General features: G+C 41.6%; 1 protein-coding gene across 1 annotated transcript in view; it reads right to left on the bottom strand.

Moving 5' to 3' along the window:
* Positions 1 to 4,156: 4,156 nt before the first annotated feature.
* Positions 4,157 to 19,796, bottom strand: part of CLDN19 (claudin 19) — a 52,718-nt gene continuing 37,078 nt past the window's right edge. Inside the window, exons 4-5 of the mRNA XM_069742481.1 lie at positions 15,779 to 15,928; positions 4,157 to 7,159 (exon numbers count right to left, since the gene is read on the bottom strand). Coding sequence (XP_069598582.1) covers positions 7,117 to 7,159; positions 15,779 to 15,928 — 193 coding nt within the window. The 3' untranslated portion in view covers positions 4,157 to 7,116. The remainder of the gene's footprint in view (positions 7,160 to 15,778; positions 15,929 to 19,796) is intronic.

Genomic DNA, 19,796 nt, shown 5'->3' on the forward strand with positions numbered 1-19,796 from the left:
TTCATCTATCTGCTTTAGAAGTAGACTTTCCATGCTTTCTGTTATATTTGGGGGTTTGTAACAGACCCCAATGAGAATTTTGTTACCATTTTTCCCTCCATGAATTTCAACCCATATGGACTCGACATCCTCATTCCCTTCGCTAATATCCTCCCTTAAAGTGGACTTTAGACAAGACTTTACATAGAGACAAACCCCTCCTCCTCTCCGATTTTTACGATCCTTTCTAAACAGACTGTAACCCTGTAAGTTAACTGCCCAGTCATAGCTTTCATCTAACCATGTCTCGGTTATTCCCACTATGTCAAAGTTACCTGTAGATATTTCTGCTTCTAGTTCTTCCATCTTGTTTGTCAGGCTTCTGGCGTTTGCGAGCATGCAGTTTAGAGGATTTTGTTTTGTTCCAATCTCCTCACTGTGGATTGTTTTAGAAATGTTCTTACCTCCCTTCTGAGTATGTTTTCCTGGGTCGTCTTTGTTCGAGTCTAATGTTTTTCTTCCCGTCCCCTCTTCTTCTAGTTTAACGCCCTCCTGATGAGTGTAGCGAGTCTTCTGGCGAATGTGTGTTTCCCAGGTTTGTTGAGGTGTAGTCCGTCTCTGGCGAGGAGTCCATCATACCAGTAATTCACACCGTGGTCCAGGAATCCAAATCCTTGTTGTCTGCACCATCGTCTTAGCCAGTTGTTTGCATCAAGGATCCTGTTCCATCTCCTGGTGCCATGCCCGTCTACTGGAAGGATAGAAGAAAAAACTACCTGTGCATCCAGTTCCTTTACTTTCTTCCCCAACTCTTCAAAGTCCTTGCAGATTGTCGGTAGGTCCTTCCTTGCCGTGTCATTGGTGCCAACATGTATCAGAAGAAATGGGTGGACGTCCTTGGAGCTGAAGAGCTTTGGTATCCTATCGGCCACATCTTTGATCATCGCACCTGGAAGGCAGCATACTTCTCTTGCAGTTATGTCCGGTCTGCAGATGGCTGCTTCGGTGCCTCTCAGTAGTGAGTCTCCCACCACCACCACTCTTCGTTGCTTCTTGGCTGTACTTTTTGCTGTCACTTGTTGCTGTGTGCCCTTTTCTTTTTTGCTTGCTGGTATTGCTTCATTCTTAGGTGTGCCATCTTCATCCTCTACAAAGATTTGATATCGGTTCTTCAGTTGTGTGGTTGGTGATTTCTCCATGGTCTTCTTGCTTCTTTTGGTCACATGCTTCCACTCATCTGCTTTTGGAGGTTCTCTGACACTTTTTGCACCTTCTGTGACCAGTAGAGATGCTTCTGTTCTGTCTAGAAAGTCTTCATTCTCTTTGATGAGTTTCAAAGTTGCTATTCTTTCTTCCAGACCCCGCACCTTTTCTTCTAAAAGGGCCACTAGTCTACACTTCTGACAGGTGAAATTGGATTCTTCTTCTGGTCGATCTGTGAACATGTAGCACATGCTGCAGCTCACCATGTAGGTTGTCACATCTGCCATGTTGCTCCTAGATCCTGCTGACTTGCTGTGTGTTTTCCTTCTTGTGTAATCTACTCAGCCAAGCTCTCTTGCAATAATGTCCTACAGGCAAAAATTGGTGATGCTTTCGAAGCAGCTGGTCCCGGCTGTACCCAACGATCTTCTAGCTTAGGGAGACTTCGCTTCTCCCAGAAGGCACCTGGAATATGCAAATTAGCCTCCTGAAGCTTGAATCCCTGGTTTGGTGATGCTTTCGAAGCAGCTGGTCCCGGCTGTACCCAACGATCTTCTAGCTTAGGGAGACTTCGCTTCTCCCAGAAGGCACCTGGAATATGCAAATTAGCCTCCTGAAGCTTGAATCCCTGGTTTGGTGATGCTTTCGAAGCAGCTGGTCCCGGCTGTACCCAACGATCTTCTAGCTTAGGGAGACTTCGCTTCTCCCAGAAGGCACCTGGAATATGCAAATTAGCCTCCTGAAGCTTGAATCCCTGGTTTTTGGATAGATATCTATCTATCTATCTATCTCTCTATTATCTATCATCTATCTATCTATCTATCTACTGTATCTATCTACTGTATCTATCTATCTATCATCTATCTATCTATCTATCTATCTATCTACTGTATCTATCTACTGTATCTATCTATCTATCTATCATCTATCTATCTATCTATCTATCTATCTATCTACTGTATCTATCTACTGTATCTATCTATCTATCTATCTATCTATCGATCTATCTACTGCATCTATCTATCTAATATCTATCTATTATCTATCTATTCATCTATTATCTATCTATTATCTATCTATCTATTCATCTATTATCTATCTATTATCTATCTATTAGATAGTCCATCCAAAGAAAGAAAGCAGAAACCCGTGGAAGCGCCAGGAGGGTGCGAAACGGCGGTCGTCAGGCTTGCCGCACTCTGCACATTTGTACTCCCGGGCGTGATGTTTTTTACGTGACACAATAAAAGTTACCTCTCGTGATGGATCGGTGAGTGCTGCCATTTTCTGCTTTCTTTCTTTGGATGGACGTTGATATGTGTCGTGGCCGGAGCACCTAAGATCCGGCAGTTAAACTCCCATCGCAGGTGAGCAGGCGTGAGTTGTTTCCCTTGAGCGGTGGTGCTGTCAGTTGTTTTTTTTTTCTCTAAGGCTACTTTCACACTAGCGTGAACTGCAGTCCGTCACAATGCGTCGTTTTGCAGAAAAAACGCATCCTGCAAAAGTGTTTGCAGGATGCGTGTTTTCTCCATTGACTAACATTACGCGATGCATTGCGACGGATTGCCACACGTCGCAACCGTCGCGCGACGGTTGCGCCGTGTTTCGGCCGACTGTCGGCCGCAAAAAACGTTCCATGTAACATTTTTTGCAGCCGACGGACCGTCTTTTCCGACTGCGCATGCGCGGCCGGAACTCCTCCCCCACCTCCCCGCACCTCACAATGGGGCAGCGGATGCGCTGAAAAGCAGCATCCGCTGCACCTGTTGTGCGGCGGAGGCAACGCTAGCGTCGGTAACCTCGCCCCGACGCACTGCGATGGGCCGAGCCCGACGCTAGTGTTAAAGAAGCCTAAGACTATCTATTAGATAGCTATCAGCTATCTATTATCTATGTATCATCTATCTGTCCATCCATCCATCCATCCATCCAAGGTTCTGTGAAATTAGCGCAGATGTTTATTTAGTGCACAGATGCAATATTTGAGTTATTGAAAAAAGCTAATTATATACATTATATAAGGCTAAACCATTGCATCCACCAGCTAAACATCCACATTTTTTTTTTTTAGCTGCATACGCTAGTATGGAGTACTGCCATTTTTTGGGCTATAGATAAAAAGACAGAAACATTTGTAATAAATAAATAGAAAGATAGATAACAGATGACAGATGAAAGAAAGAAAAATATGTAATGCAGTATATATCAAAAAGTTTTCCATAACAATAGCTTTTTTTATTTCCTGTATTTTTCCTGTATTTAATATTTTGCATTAATTTTTCATAAAATAAAAAGGGTTGTGTAAGGCTACCTACACTTTCTGCTCCCAGGACTCATGGCTGTTGTCCCATGCAGGCGGGGAGTCTAATTATTTTGGCCCCTTCAGGAGTTGCAGACCGTAATAATGGAGTTTGTTTAAAAAAAAAAAATTAAATCAGCCAAGTATGAGCTTGAGTGGTCTGGAGGGGCCGGCCGCGGGTCCGAGTCACCTTCCAACATTGGGACGAAGGAAGAAGTGGCGGATTGGGAAAGGGGGAAGTCGATATTCTGGATGAACTATTTGAAGTCTTTCCAAGTCATGTCAGATGTGCTTTGCATTCTCCAATGTGATTTCTGCAGCGATTGGCATGGTAATGGAATGGAAATTGTGTGCAGTATCCAGGAAATCACATCATGTTGTGGTTACTGCAGGACAACGTGTGATGGAATACACTGGTCCCAGAAGGAATCGTTTTGCACCAGTTCAAGTACAACATGAAAACGTTTCCAATAACCTCCATATTAAATTTAAAAGAAAGTAGCTTTACAATTTTAAGCCTTCCAGTAAATATTTACCATTGAACTTTTCCTTTTTGGCAAAGAATTGGCTTTGTACTTTGTAGCACCTCCGTTACCTCCTTATGTATAGACTGCTACATATATTATGAATATTCCCTGTTCGTTGAACATCAGATGTGACATTCTGAACTTTAAGAACTCATTATCTATATTTTATTCATTAGTTGACAAAAAAAAAGTTACATTCACAGCAAGACATTATAAATGTTCTTCGGGATTCACGGTATCTTCAATATGTACAATTCCAAATGAAAAAAAATATCTGAAGGTTAAAATGTTATTTTATCAATGACGACCTTGTCATCCGACTCGTTGCTGGAAAATACAGTAACACATTCCTGGTTTAGTTTGTTAACAAGACAATGGCAAATGCAGAATAGCCGGACTCGCAAAAAGAACGTTTTGTGGGACTTTACATTGCAATCCAAAAACTAACGATCTCCCTTGAGAATATCAAAATATTAAAAAAAAGTAGGCAGTGCTGGTTATTTTTTAGGTAATGCAAAATGTCTATGGCTGGAAAAATTATTGTTTCAAATGACTGTGGACACCATTTGCAATATTCAATATGCTCCATTTATGGGATATCACTCGGTACAGGGCCTATAGGACATTACTGGGGAGTAGAAGCTTTGGCCATCAATATGGAAAAGCATTTTTGATACACCACTAGGTAGTAAAGTAAGGACACTGTAGAAGAGAAGGGTTTATGAGATTCCTCCCAGTATTCAGTAGAATCTATAAGGCACTGTTATTATATAGTAAGGATTATAAGATATCAGAGACAAGGAGGGCTCCTGTAATACTGGGGTAGAGAAGGACTTATAGGACACAACCAATGACTGAGGTTTATAAGACACCACTGTTGAGCAGGGTTCATAGCATACAAAAGGGTAGTAAGGTTTATTGAACAACGTTTTAAAGAAGGGTTTATAGGAAAAGAATCATGAGAAGTAGGGTTTATAGGACATTGGTTAGAAGTTGGACACAAACAGAGATTGGGGTCCTTGGTATACCACTTGAGAGTAAGATGTATGGGACACTTCTGTAGGCTTCAGAAGACGATGGTGAGAAGTAGGGTTTGTAGGACATTCGTAAGAATATTATACAACAAGGAACTGGGGTTCATAGGACATCAACAGAAATTAAAATGTACAAGACACTACTATACAGTTTAGAAGACACCAGTGAGACATAGGGTTTGTAGAACATTGTTAAGGCGTAAGACACAACCAGTGATTGGGGTTTTTAGAGCAACACTAGGAAATGGGGTGTAAGGGACACTCCCATGGACTTGAGTTTAGAATTCATTGAGGAGAAAGAAGGTTTGAAGAACTTTGGTAATCAGTAGGACACAACCAGGAATTGGGGCTTATGGGACATCACTAGATCATAAGATGTGTGGGACACTATTATAAAGTGGTGTTTAGTAAACACTGGTGAAAAGTAGGGTTTGTAGAACATTGGTCAGGAGTAGGACACAACCAGGGATTGGAGTTCCTACAACACTATTGTACATAAGAATTGAATAGACATTGGTGAGAAATATGATTTGTAGAACATTGGTAAAGAGTAGGACACAACCAGGCATTGGAGTTCCTACAACACTATTGTACATAAGAATTGAATAGACATTGGTGAGAAATATGATTTGTAGAACATTGGTAAAGAGTAGGACACAACCAGGCACTGGAGATCCTACAACACTATTGTACATAAGAATTGAAGAGACATTGGTGAAAAGTAGGGTTTGTAAAACATTGGTAAGGAGTAGGACACAACCATGCATTGGAGATACTACAACACTATTGTACATAAGAATTGAAGAGACATTGGTGAAAAGTAGGGTTTGTAGAACATTGGTAAGGAGTAGGACACAACCAGGCATTGGAGTTCCTACAACACTATTGTACATAAGAATTGAAGAAACATTGGTGAAAAGTAGGGTTTGTAGAACATTGGTAAGGAGTAAGACACAACCAGGCATTGGAGTTCCTACAACACTATTGTACATAAGAATTGAAGAAACATTGGTGAAAAGTAGGGTTTGTAGAACATTGGTAAGGAGTAAGACACAACCAGGCATTGGAGTTCCTACAACACTATTGTACATAAGAATTGAAGAGACATTGGTGAGAAGTTGGGTTTGTAGAACATTGGTAAGGAGTAGGACACAACCATGCATTGAAGATCCTACAACACTATTGTAAATAAGAACTGAAGAGACATTGGTGAGAAACAGGGTTTGTAGAACATTGGTAAGGAGTAAGACACAACCAGGTTTTGGAGTTCCTACAACACTATTGTACATAAGAATTGAAGAGACATTGGTGAAAAGTAGGGTTTGTAGAACATTGGTAAGGAGTAAGACACAACCAGGCATTGGAGATACTACAACACTATTGTACATAAGAATTGAAGAGACATTGATGAGAAACAGGGTTTGTAGAACATTGGTAAGGAGTAAGACACAACCAGGCTTTGGAGTTCCTACAACACTATTGTACATAAGAATTGAAGAGACATTGGGGAAAAGTAGGGTTTGTAGAACATTGGTAAGGAGTAAGACACAACCAGGCATTGGAGATACTACAACACTATTGTACATAAGAATTGAAGAGACATTAGTGAAAAGTAAGGTTGGTAGAACATTGGCTAGGAGTAGGATACAATCAGGGATTGAGGTTTATAGCATAGCATAGAAAGAAGTTGGATTTACGGGGCACTACTGGAAAGCAGATTCTAAAAAATATGGTGCAAAGGGTTTACAGGACATCATAGCAGAATGGAATGTATAGAACTCTAGTGGGGTCATGGTTAAGACACTACTTAAGGGTACACCACATTGAAATAGGCTTTAGAAGACAAAAGTGAGGAATGTTTATAGGACACCCTACAGGATTAACTGTGTACGGTTCCTCTACTTTGGACTCCTCACAATTACAAATAATTTGCCGCAATTTCTTTAAAGCCAAAGTCTTTCAATAAAGCATCAGTCTTTTTCTAGGAGGAAATAATTCTTATTATGTTTCCAGGATTTTCCATTGTTTTCTTTCCAAAACATATTCAACATGGATTTCATGGCGGGCTGTCACATTAACTTGTCTCTTCTTTTTTCTTCATCGGAACTTTTGTAATTCTAAATAAAAGAATGATCGAATTACAAAACAAAATTATTGATGATTTATAAGCTCACAAAAATAGATTCTATTTTATGTATTTTCTTTTATCCCGACAGTGTTATTGTTAGAAATTCATGTTTTATGCTTTCATCCTATTATTAAGAACCAGCTGAGCAATAACTTGGTCCCGATGCAAAATTTGTAACAGCTCCCCATCACCACCTACTATGCTCCTTTTACATGATGTCTTGATATAGTTTCATAGCCTTAAGGTTGAAAGAAGACACAAGTCCTTCACATTCAACCTAGAACCTAAAAGGTTGATTCAGAGGAAGACAAAAATCCCATGAAGCTGAAGCTAATTGCCTCACATTAGGGAAAAAAATCTCTTCTCGATTAGATTAGTTCCCTGCATTAATGTCTCATCACAGAATCTAATACCCCTACCCTGTAATATTATATTTTTCAGGCACTCCTTGAATTTTTTTAAGTGAAGCGACCATTAGCAGAACCATAGTCTCACTGCTTATATAATAAAGACGCTCTGCCTGTGATGATTACTAACCAGCTCCCACATTAGGATGTAAAGTAGTATCCTAAGAATGAGTCTGCATGTGTGGAGAGGGCTGAGAAGCTGAGCTTCCTCCACATGTGGAGCTGAGCTCCGGTAGCAGCTGTTAAACATCTCCAAAAGCAAAATTTAAAGAGAATATGTCAACAGATTGTTGATATGTAATCTGAGAGCAACATACCGTAGAGGTTGAGACTCTGATTCCAGCGATGTGTCACTTACTAGGCATTGTTGTCATGTCAATAAAGTCAGTGTTTTATCAGCAGGAGATTATCACTACAGGACTCAATGCCTCATGCCTGTTCTGTGTAACCCTCCTCTGACAATTGGTAGCATTCTGCCTATGCACAGTGTACACAGAAAGCTGGCAATCAGTGGTGTGGGCTGGGTTATACACAACTCAGCAATCCGAGCTCTTTCAGATCTGCAGCAGAGAAAACAGTGATTTTATCACAACTGCTGCACCCAGTAAACTAAGTGATATATCACTGGAATCCAGATCTCTTACCCTACATCATGCTACTGTCAGATGGGATAGCAAAAACCTGCTGACAGATTCTCTTTAACCCCTTAATCCCATATGACGTACTATCCCGTCAAGGTGACCTGGGACTTAATTCCCAGTGACGGGATAGTACGTCATATGCGATCGGCCGCGCTCACAGGGGGAAGGGCGGCCGATCGCGGCCGGGTGTCAGCTGACTATCACAGCTGACATCTGGCACTATTGCCAGGAGTGGTCACGGACCGCCCCTGGCACATTAACCCCCGGCACACTGCGATCAAACATGACCGCAGTGTTCCAGCAGCATAGGGAAGCATCGCACAGGGAGGGGGCTCCCTGCGTGCTTCCCTGAGACCCTCGGAGCAAGGCGATGTGATCGCATTGCTCCAAGGGTCTCCAACCTTCTTCTCCCCGCAGGCCCCTGATCCAAAATTGCCGTGGGGCTGCATCCGGGTCCAGCAGGGAGGTGGCTTAACAGCGCCCGCTCAGAGCAAGCGCTGGTAAGCCTGCAGCCCTGCATGTCAGATCGCTGATCTGACACAGTGCTGTGCAAAGTGTCAAATCAGCAATCTGACCCTATAACATGATGTCCCCCCCTGGGGCAATGTTGTAAAGTAAAAAAAAATATTCACATATGTAAAAAAAAAAAAAATCCTAAATAAAGAAAAAAAATTTGTTCCCATAAATACATTTCTTTATCTAAATAATAATAATAAAAAAAAATAAAAGTACACATATATAGTATCACCGCGTCCGTAATGACCTCACCTATAAAACTGTCACACTAGTTAACCCCTTCAGTGAACGAAGGCAAAAAAAACCCGCTTTATTATCATACCGCTGAACAAAAAGTGGAATAACACGCGATTAAAAAGATGGATATAAATAACCATGGTACCACTGAAAACGTCATCTTTTCCCGTAAAAAACGAGCCGCCATACAGCATCATCAGCAAAAAATTAAAAAAGTTATAGCCCTTAGAATAAAGCGATGCAAAAATAATAATTTTTTCTATAAAATAGTTTTTATTGTATAAAAACGCCAAAACATAAAAAATGATATGAATGAGGTGTCGCTGTAATCGTACTGACCCGAACAATAAAACTGCTTTATCAACTTTACCAAAAGCTGAACGGTATAAACGCCTCCCCCAAAAATAAATTCATAAATAGCTGGTTTTTGGTCATTCTGCCTCACAAAAATCGGAATAAAAAGCGATAAAAAAATGTCACGTGCCCGAAAATGTTACCAATAAAAATGTCAACTTGTCCCACAAAAAACAAGACCTCACATGACTCTGTGGACCAAAACATGGAAAAATTATAGCTCTCAAAATGTGGAGACACAAACAATTTTTTGCAATAAAAAGCGTCTTTTAGTCTGTGACGGCTGCCAATAATAAAAATCTGCTAAAAAACCCGCTATAAAAGTAAATCAAACCCCCTTCATCACCCCCTTAGTTAGGGAAAAATAATAAAATTTAAAAAATGTATTTATTTCCATTTTCCCATTAGGGTTAGGGCTAGGATTCGGGTTAGGGCTAGGGTTAGGGCTAGGATTAGTGCTAGGATTAGTACTAGGATTATTGCTAAGGATAGGGGTAGGGTTAGGGCTAGAGTTAGGGGTAGGGCTAGGGTTAGGGGTAGGGTTAAGGCTAGGGTTAGGGCTAGGGTTAGGGCTAGAGTTGGGGCTAGGGTTAGGATTAGGGTTAGGGTTGGGGCTAGGGTTAGGGTTTCAGTTAGAATTGGGGGTTTCCACTGTTTAGGCACATCAGGGGCTCTCCAAATGCGACATGGCGTCCGATCTCAATTCCAGCCAATTCTGCATTGAAAAAGTAAAACAGTGCTGCTTCCCTTCCGAGCTCTCCCATGCGCCCAAACAGGGGTTTACCCCAACATATGGGGTATCAGCGTACTCAGGACAAATTGGACAACAACTTTGGGGTCCAATTTGTCTTGTTACCCTTGGAGAAATAAAAATTTGGGGGGCTAAAAAAACATTTTTGTGGTAAAAAAATGATTTTTAATTTTCTCGGCTCTGCGTTATAAACTGTAGTGAAACACTTGGGGGTTCAAAGTTCTCACAACACATCTAGATAAGTTCCTTGGGGGGTCTAGTTTCCAATATGGGGTCACTTGTTGGGGGTTTCTACTGTTTAGTTACATCAGGGGCTCTGCAAATGCAACTTGACTCCGGCAGACCAATCCATCTAAGTCTGCACTCCAAATGGCGCTCCTTCCCTTCTGAGCTCTTCCATGCACCCAAACGGTGGATCCCCCCCACATATGGGGTACCAGCGTACTCAGGACAAATTGGACAACAACTTTGGCATCCAATTTCTCCTGTTACCCTTGGAAAAATACAAAACTGGGGGCTAAAAATAATTTTTGTGGAAAAAAAATGATTTTTTATTTTCACGGCTCTGCGTTATAAACTGTAGTGAATCACTTGGGGGTTCAAAGTTCTCACAACACATCTAGATAAGTTCCTTGGGGGGGTCTAGTTTCTAATATGGGGTCACTTGTGGGGGGTTTCTACTGTTTAAGTACATTAAGGGCTCTGCAAACGCAATGTGATGCCTGCAGACCAATCCATCTAAGTCTACATTACAAATGGCGCTCCTTCACTTCCGAGCTCTGTCATGCGCCCAAATGGTGGTTTTCCCCCCACATATGGGGTATCAGCGTATTCAGGACAAATTGGACAACAACTTTTGGCATCCAATTTCTCCTGTTACCGTTGGAAAAATACAAAACTGGGGGCTAAAAAATAATTTTTGTGGAAAAAAAATGATTTTTTATTTTTATGGCTCTGCGTTATAAACTGTAGTGAAATACTTTGGGGTTCAAAGCTCTCACAACACATCTAGATAAGTTCCTTAGGGGGTCTACTTTTCAAAATGGTGTCACGTTTGGGGGGTTTCAATGTTTAGGCACATCAGTGGCTCTCCAAGCGCAACATGGCGTCCCTTCTCAATTCCAGTCAATTTTGCAATGAAAAGTCAAACGGCGCTCCTTCCCTTCTGAGCTCTACCATGCGCCCAAACAGTGGTTTACCCCACATATGGAGTGTCAGTGTACTCAGGACAAATGGATCAACAACTTTTGGGGTCAAATTTCTTCTCTTACCCTTGGGAAAATAAAAAATTGGGGGGCGAAAAGATCATTTTTGTGAAAAAATATGATTTTTTATTTTTACGGCTCAGCATTATAAACTTCTGTGAAGCACTTGGTGGGTCAAAGTGCTCACCACACATCTAGATAAGTTCCTTATGGGGTCTACTTTCCAAAATGGTGTCACTCGTGGGGGGTTTCAATGTCTAGGCACATCAGTGGCTCTCCAAATGCAACATGGCGTCCAATCTCAATTCCTGTCAATTTTGCATTGAAAAGTCAAACGGCGCTCCTTCCCTTCCGAGCTCTGCCATGCGCCCAAACAGTGGTTTACCCCCACATATGGGGTATCAGCATACTCAGGACAAATTGCACAACAACTTTTGGGGTCCAATTTCTTCTCTTACCCTTGGGAAAATAAAAAATTGGGGGGCGAAAAGATCATTTTTGCAAAAAAATATGATTTTTTATTTTTACGGCTCAGCATTATAAACTTCTGTGAAGCACTTGGTGGGTCAAAGTGCTCACCACACATCTAGCTAAGTTTCTTAGGGGGTCTACTTTCCAAAATGGTGTCACTCGTGGGGGGTTTCAATGTCTAGGCACATCAGTGGCTCTCCAAATGCAACATGGCGTCCAATCTCAATTCCTGTCAATTTTGCATTGAAAAGTCAAATAGCGCTCCTTCCCTTCCGAGTTCTGCCATGCGCCCAAACAGTGGTTTACCCCCACATATGGGATATTGGCGTACTCAGGACAAATTGTACAACTTTTGGGGTCCATTTTCTCCTGTTACCCTTGGTAAAATAAATCAAATTGGAGCTGAAATAAATTTTGTGTGAAAAAAAGTTAAATGTTCATTTTTATTTAAACATTCCAAAAATTCCTGTGAAACACCTGAAGGGTTAATAAACTTTTTGAATGTGGTTTTGAGCACCTTGAGGGGTGCAGTTTTTAGAATGGTGTCACACTTGGTTATTTTCTCCCCTCCCCTCTACCCCTCAAAATTTACTTCAAATGAGATGTGGTCCCTAAAAAAAATGGTGTTGTAAAAATGAGAAATTGCTGGTCAACTTTTAACCCTTATAACTCCCTAACAAAAAAAAAAAAAACTGGTTCCAGAATTGTGCTGATGTAAAGTAGACATGTGGGAAATGTTACTTATTAAGTATTTTGTGTGACATATCTCTGTGATTTAAGGGCATAAAAATTCAAAGTTGGAAAATTGCAAAATTTTCAACATTTTCGCCAAATTTCCATTTTTTTCACACATAAACGCAAGTCTTATCGAAGAAATTTTACCACTATCATGAAGTACAATATGTCACGAGAAAACAATGTCAGAATCACCAGGATCCGTTGAAACATTCCAGAGTTATAAACTCATAAAGGGACAGTGGTCAGAATTGTAAACATTGGTCGAGTCATTAATGTGCAAACCACCCTTGGGGCTTAAGGGGTTAAATGGTATTGGCATGCATAGCCTCCCATCAGCCCCCTGCCGATGGGTTACAATGGGAGCTGAGGGTCCGCTGGACACTGTCATCTCGGTACTCATGTCAAGATATTGTAATAAACTGGAAACTGGGACAATTCTGCAGGACGTACAATATAATGTTCAATTCCGAAGAACAGTCACAGTCTTACAGCCACAGCACCAATCATCTATGCATTACAGCATTTTTGGTTTATGTAGTTCTTTTTACAACTTCGCTTAAGGCATCCATACGCATTAGATAACTGTTGGTTCGTATGAAATCACCCAACTTTTTATTGTGTATGTGACATGAAAGGTCGGGGAAAGAAGGATTTAGCGTGTCAGAGACTGACAACAGCTTATTCCGCTTTCCTCATTACCTAAAAAATATGCAAACTTGGTGCAAGGAGGGCTAACAGTCGCCCAAACAAGCATTTGGCTGAAGCCTATCCAACATGTCTAGCCAACTTTACTTTGTAAGTTGCCTTCCCATGTGAGGGACCGTTTGTGGACATATACGAATCAGTTACAGAAAGTGTGCACTATAAGTGACATAGTGTCACTCTCCTGGCTGAATGGACCTGGTCCTGTTCTCTTAAAGAGGACTTGTCACTTCCCATGAATATGTAATCTCTTATCTGGTGTAAATGCCGATATTCTTCTGAATCCGGCGTTGTTTTTCTTTTGTTCCTGCGCCTCTCCAGTCCTGAGATATGGCCACCTCTTCCCTGTATAGAAATCTAGTCTTGTTAGCCAAGTGGGTGTGATCCATAACTTTTCTCAGGGGGCGTCTTCTTGAAGATCACATTCAATTGGTTAACAAAGATATACACTGCACAAAAAATAAAGGGAACACTTAAACAACATGATGTAACTCCAAGTCAATCACACTTCTGTGAAATCGACCTGACCAGTTAAGAAGCAGCACTGATTTTGAATGAATTTCTCCTGCTGTTGTGCAAATGAAACAGACAACAGGTAGCAATTATCGCCAATTAGCAGACAACCCCTATAAAGGAGTGGTTCTGCAGGGGGTGACCACAGACCATTTCTCTGTTCTCATACTTTTTGGCTGTTTTGGTCACTTTTGTATTTTGTCATTGCTCTCACCCCTAGAGGTACTGTACAGTAGCATGAGGCAGTGTCTTCAACCCACAGATGTTATGCTCAGGTAGTTCAGCTCATCCAGGATGGCACATCAATGCGAGCTGTGGTAGGAAGGGTATCTGTGTCTGTCAGCACAGTGTCCAGAGCTTGGAGCAGATACCAGGAGACAGGCCAGTACACAAGGAGACGTCGAAGTTAGTGTAGGAGGGTAACAACCCAGTAGCAGGACCGCTCTACCTCCTCCTTTTTGCAAGGAGGAACAGCAGGAGTACTGCCTCATTCAGGAGGCCATTAACATCCATATGTCTGATTTAACTGTCATAAACAGACTCCATGAGGGTGGTATGAGGGCCCAACGTCCACAAGTGGGTGTTGGGCTGTATGCACAGCACCATGCAAGGCGATTGGCATTTGCGAGAGAACACCAAGATTGGCCGATTTGACATTGGCGCCCTGTGCTCTTCACGGATGAGAGCAGGTTCATACTGAGCACACGTGACAGACGTGACTGGTTCTGGAGACGCCGTGGAGAACATTCTGCTGCCTGCAGTATCCTCTAGCATAACTTGTTTGGCAGTGGGTCAGTAATGGAGTGGGGAGGCATTTCTTTGGAAGGACGAACAGCCCTCCATGTGCTCGCCAGAGGTAGCCTGACTGCCATTAGGTATCGTGATGAGATCCTCAGACCCATTGTGAGAGCATATGCTGGTGCACTGGGCCCTGAGTTACTTCTAATGCATGACAATTCTAGGGCTCATGTGGCTGAAGTGTGTCAGCATTATGAAGGCATTAATGCTATGGACTGGCCTGTCCATTCCCAGACGTGAATCCAATCGAGTACATCTGGAACATCATGTCTCGTTCCATCCACCAACGCCACGTTGCACCACAGACTGTCCAGGAGTTAACTGATGCTTTAATCTAGGTCTGGGAGGAAATTCCTCAGGAGAACATCTGCCACCTCATCAGGACCATGCACATGCATTGTAGGGAGGTCATAAAGGCACGTGGAGGCCACACATACTACTGAGCATCATTTCCTTGTCTTGAGGCATTTCCACTGAAGTTGGATCAGTCTGTAATTTGATTTTACACTTTGATTTTAATTATCATTCCAAATCCAGATCTCCATGGGATATTACTCTTGATTTACATTGATCATTTTTATGTTTTATTGTTCTCAACGCATTCCACTATGTAATGAATAAAGATTTGCAACTGGAATATTCCATTCAGTTATATCCAGGATGGATTTTTTTGTGTTCCCTTTATTTTTTTTTTGAGTAGTGTATATTTACAGGTAAAAGGGGGCCATACCTCTGGATTGAAGAGGCGCAGGAAAAAAAGAAAAACGTTCAGGAGAAAAGCTGCATTTACACCATATTCATGGTAAATGACTGGTCGTCTTTAAAGGAATTTTGGAATCAGTTAGGTGATTTTCTAACCAATAGGAATAGGAGAGAAGAATTTGCTGATTTACCATTTGCACTAGGGTAACAGCCACTGATCAGGAGCTAAGGAATTAGCTAATAAAATTATTTGGTGATATTAATGTAACCATTAATGTCATTAGGGAATCTAATATGTTTCGGTGACAGTATCCTGTGTTGTAAGTAATCAACCAACATAACAGACGTTATTTCAGAGCCACATGATGGTGTCTAATGATGATAATAATTAATGGATTAATATGTTAAAATTTATTTTCAAAATATTAAAATGGAACAACAAAAAAAAACAAAACATAAAAAACATGATAGGTATAAAACATGAGTGCTATAATAAGTGAGGTACTATCATTGTGCACGGCTGGGATGAGGACACCTGGAGACGCTGCTCACTAGGATGGATATTACACATACTCTCTGGTTGTTGCTGATGGTTGGGATTGTCTGTAGTATTGTTGTCCTCTTCTATCTTCGTTAGGACATGAACAGCACAGGAAGGATCCTCCCAGCATGGTGAGACTGGCAGCTGCCCACCCCACGAACAACGCTGAGCCAAACTCATACCTGTAACACAAGAATTGGGTCATAGTGAGGATATTGCAAGCTTGTGCCGATAAGTCATTTTGACAATATTGTCAAGATTTGGTGCTTTTCTAAAAATTGACCATATGGAACCTCACTATTTGTCCTGATAAAATGGATAACCCCTTTAAATTGTATTTTAAAATACTGCTAGGGCTACGTGGCGACTTGTAAATGTATAATGTAGGATAATAATGTGGTGCGCCCATTAATTGATGATAGTGAATGGAGTCACCTTGAGACCCACAACTGGGCAAGACCATGGATTCACTTTGACACTCACAACTGGGCAAGACCATGGATTCACCTTGAGGCCCACAACTGGGCAAGACCATGGATTCACCTTGAGACCCACAACTGGGCAAGTCCATGTATTCACCTTGAGACCCACAACTGGGCAAGACCATGGATTCAACTTGAGACCCACAACTGGGCAAGTCCATGCATTCACCTTGAGACCCACAACTGGGCAAGACCATGGATTCACCTTGAGACCCTCAACTGGGCAAGACCATGGATTCACCTTGAGACCCACAACTGGGCAAGTCCATGGATTCACCTTGAGACCCACAACTGGGCAAGTCCATAGATTCACCTTGAGACCCACAACTGGGCAAGTCCATGGATTCACCTTGAGACCCACAACTGGGCAAGTCCATAGATTCACCTTGAGACCCACAACTGGGCAAGTCCATGGATTCACCTTGAGACCCACAACTGGGCAAATCCATGGATTCACCTTGAGACCCACAACTGCGCAAGACCATGAACCAACAGTTGGCAAAGATGCACCTTGTGCGGTATCATTACTTTTAACATTGGCTGAGGAACATCTCAATGTAGCCCTAGACTAAGACTTAGTGAAGACTCAAAAGCAGAGATTTTTCCAAATCTCTAAGGAATCACTATTTTACATAGGTTGATGTAGATACCCTCTCCAACCCACCAAAATATTCAGTACGTCATTTTGGAAACTTACAGTAGCCCATAAGCCAATCCAGCTAACAGAGTATTTTCCCGAATTCAGGATAAGAATTGACTACATCTTCAAGGTCTCAAGTAAATATGAGTTTTTGGGATGGGTCTTATTCTAGGCAAAAGCCAAATGTTCAGATTGTATCAGGATGTTCATTTTTGTAAGAGACATACCGTAATTCTTTATCGGAAGTTTCAATGTTTTTGTGACTTTTAACAAACTTGCTATATTTTTGCTATATTGCTACGACATTCCCCGCCATCCGATTATCTTATTTCCTTCCAGAACTATAATTTTAGAAGATGGAGTCATTCCAAGCACAGTGTAAGTTTTACAATCTATCAATACTTGGCAGCACATTTGCTGTCAATTGTTGTAAAGGACACTAACTCTTACAAGTGTGAATGGATGGAAGACTTTGCATAAATTGCTTTGTAGAAAAAAAGTGTGAGTTTATTATTTGGCAGATTTCCAAAAGGATAAAATGCAATAAGCATTTACATTACGGTCAGATGTTCATGGTGTTTTAAAGGAACGTGACAACGTTTACATGCTGCCGATCCACAGACAGCATTGTATCACACACTGGCTGTACAATTCCAGCCAGGTATGTTTGTCTCTGAAACTGTACAACATTTCAGAAAAAAACATACTTTAAAGACTGGACAGGAGGGTCCCGGGCTGCTTCTCCTAGCCCACTCCTCTGTATTGATAGGTATCTCCACATGTGCCTGTATAGGGAGAAGGGAGCATGGTGTATAAGTCTCCTCACTCTGACATGCCAGGCCTGGCTTGTCACTCTCCATAAGGAGAAAGCTAACTCCTTAGATTCCAGTCTTAAGCCTCTCACCTAGCCAAATCAGATCTCATACTTTGCACTGATGAGGGGTCAACACCATGAAACACAGTGTCTGCAAAATTAGATTCTGGTTTAGTGAGGAACATTAGTGAGGAACAAACAGTCGAACCCTCATGATGTTTGATGAGAAATCTGGAGATATGCCTTTAAAGGAAAAATTTGAAAAATTCCATTAGGAATTAAACACTTATTATCCACACAATTCAAGTGGAAAAGAAAAAGATCCTCATAACTTAGTTTTTATAGAAAGAGAGTAAAAATTCCCCTTTTCCAATGGCATCATATAGTATGCATTGTTTGTGAAATGAATGTAATATATAAAATCCTACAGATTGCATTAATTATGGAGGACGAGATTGATTATCTTTTTAATCCTAATTCTACCATTGCATGGCACCATATTCCTAGTAGACCAATTCTGGCAGAAAATATCAACCAGAGTTATGGCACTAGTACGAATGTCTATGAAATTATCTCTTTTTGTTGTTATTCTTTCTTGGTTCTTAAAAAAACACCAAGGGCTCTGTCACCATGCCCCGTGAGATCATTGTTACCTCCACTTGATTAGGTATATACTGTTTTACTGTACCTATATATCTAGGCCATAGACCAGGCAGTACTATATCTTTTATATTGCTTTTTTTATAGTTGATTTTTTCCTTCCCACTACACTCCCCCAATCTATCAGCGTGGCAGTACTATTTATTTACTACTATTAATCCTCCACTTAAGGCCGGCGTCACACACAGCGTAAAACAATACGGTCCGTATATTACGGCCGTAATACGCTGAAAAGTCCCGAAAAAAGTGGTCCGTAGCTCCTCCGTAGGCAGGGTGTGTCAGCGTTTTTTGCGCATGGCATCCTCCGTATGTAATCCGTATGGCATCCGTACTGCGTGGTTTTCTCGCAGGCTAGCAAAACCAACATACCGCTATAGAAGTGATCCATGTGTCCCAAAAAGAAAAGAAAATATATATATACTGTCTATTTATATATATATATATATATTATTATTATTATTATTATTTATTATTATAGCGCCATTTATTCCATGGTGCTTTACATGTGAGGAGGGGTATACATAATAAAACAAGTACAATAATCTTGAAAAATACAAGTCACAACTGGTACAGGAGGAGAGAGGACCCTGCCCGCGAGGGCTCACAATCTACAAGGGATGGGTGAGGATACAGTAGGTGAGGGTAGAGCTGGCCGTGCAGCGGTTTGGTCAATCGGTGGTTACTGCAGGTTGTAGGCTTGTCGGAAGAGGTGGGTCTTCAGGTTCTTTTTGAAGGTTTCGATGGTAGGCGAGAGTCTGATATGTTGTGGTAGAGCATTCCAGAGTAGGGGGGATGCACGAGAGAAATCTTGTATGCGATTGTGGGAAGAGGAGATAATAGGGGAGTAGAGAAGGAGATCTTGTGAGGATCGGAGGTTGCGTGCAGGAAAGTACCGGAAGACGAGGTCACAGATGTATGGAGGAGACAGGTTGTGGATGGCTTTATATGTCATGGTTAGGCTTTTGTACTGGAGTCTCTGGGTGATGGGGAGCCAGTGCAGGGATTGACAGAGGGGAGAGGCCGGGGAATAGCGTGGGGACAGGTGGATTAGTCGGGCAGCAGAGTTTAGAATAGATTGGAGGGGTGCAAGAGTGTTAGAGGGGAGGCCACAGAGCAGGAGGTTACAGTAGTCAAGGCGAGAGATGATGAGGGCATGGACTAGGGTTTTTGCAGATTCTTGGTTTAGGAATGTGCGGATCCGTGAAATATTTTTGAGTTGGAGGCGGCAGGAAGTGGAAAGGGTTTGGATATGTGGTTTAAAGGAGAGATCAGTGTCAAGGATTACCCCAAGACAGCGGGCTTGTGGGACTGGGGAGAGTGGGCAGCCGTTTACTGTAATGGATAGGTTCGTTGGGGAGATCGCGTGAGATGGGGGAAAGATGATGAATTCTGTTTTGTCCATGTTAAGTTTTAGAAATCTAGTGGAGAAGAATGATGAAATAGCAGACAGACAT

This window comes from Ranitomeya imitator, chromosome 10 (assembly GCF_032444005.1).
Source record: "Ranitomeya imitator isolate aRanImi1 chromosome 10, aRanImi1.pri, whole genome shotgun sequence".
In the NCBI taxonomy this organism is placed as follows: Eukaryota; Metazoa; Chordata; class Amphibia; order Anura; family Dendrobatidae; genus Ranitomeya; species Ranitomeya imitator.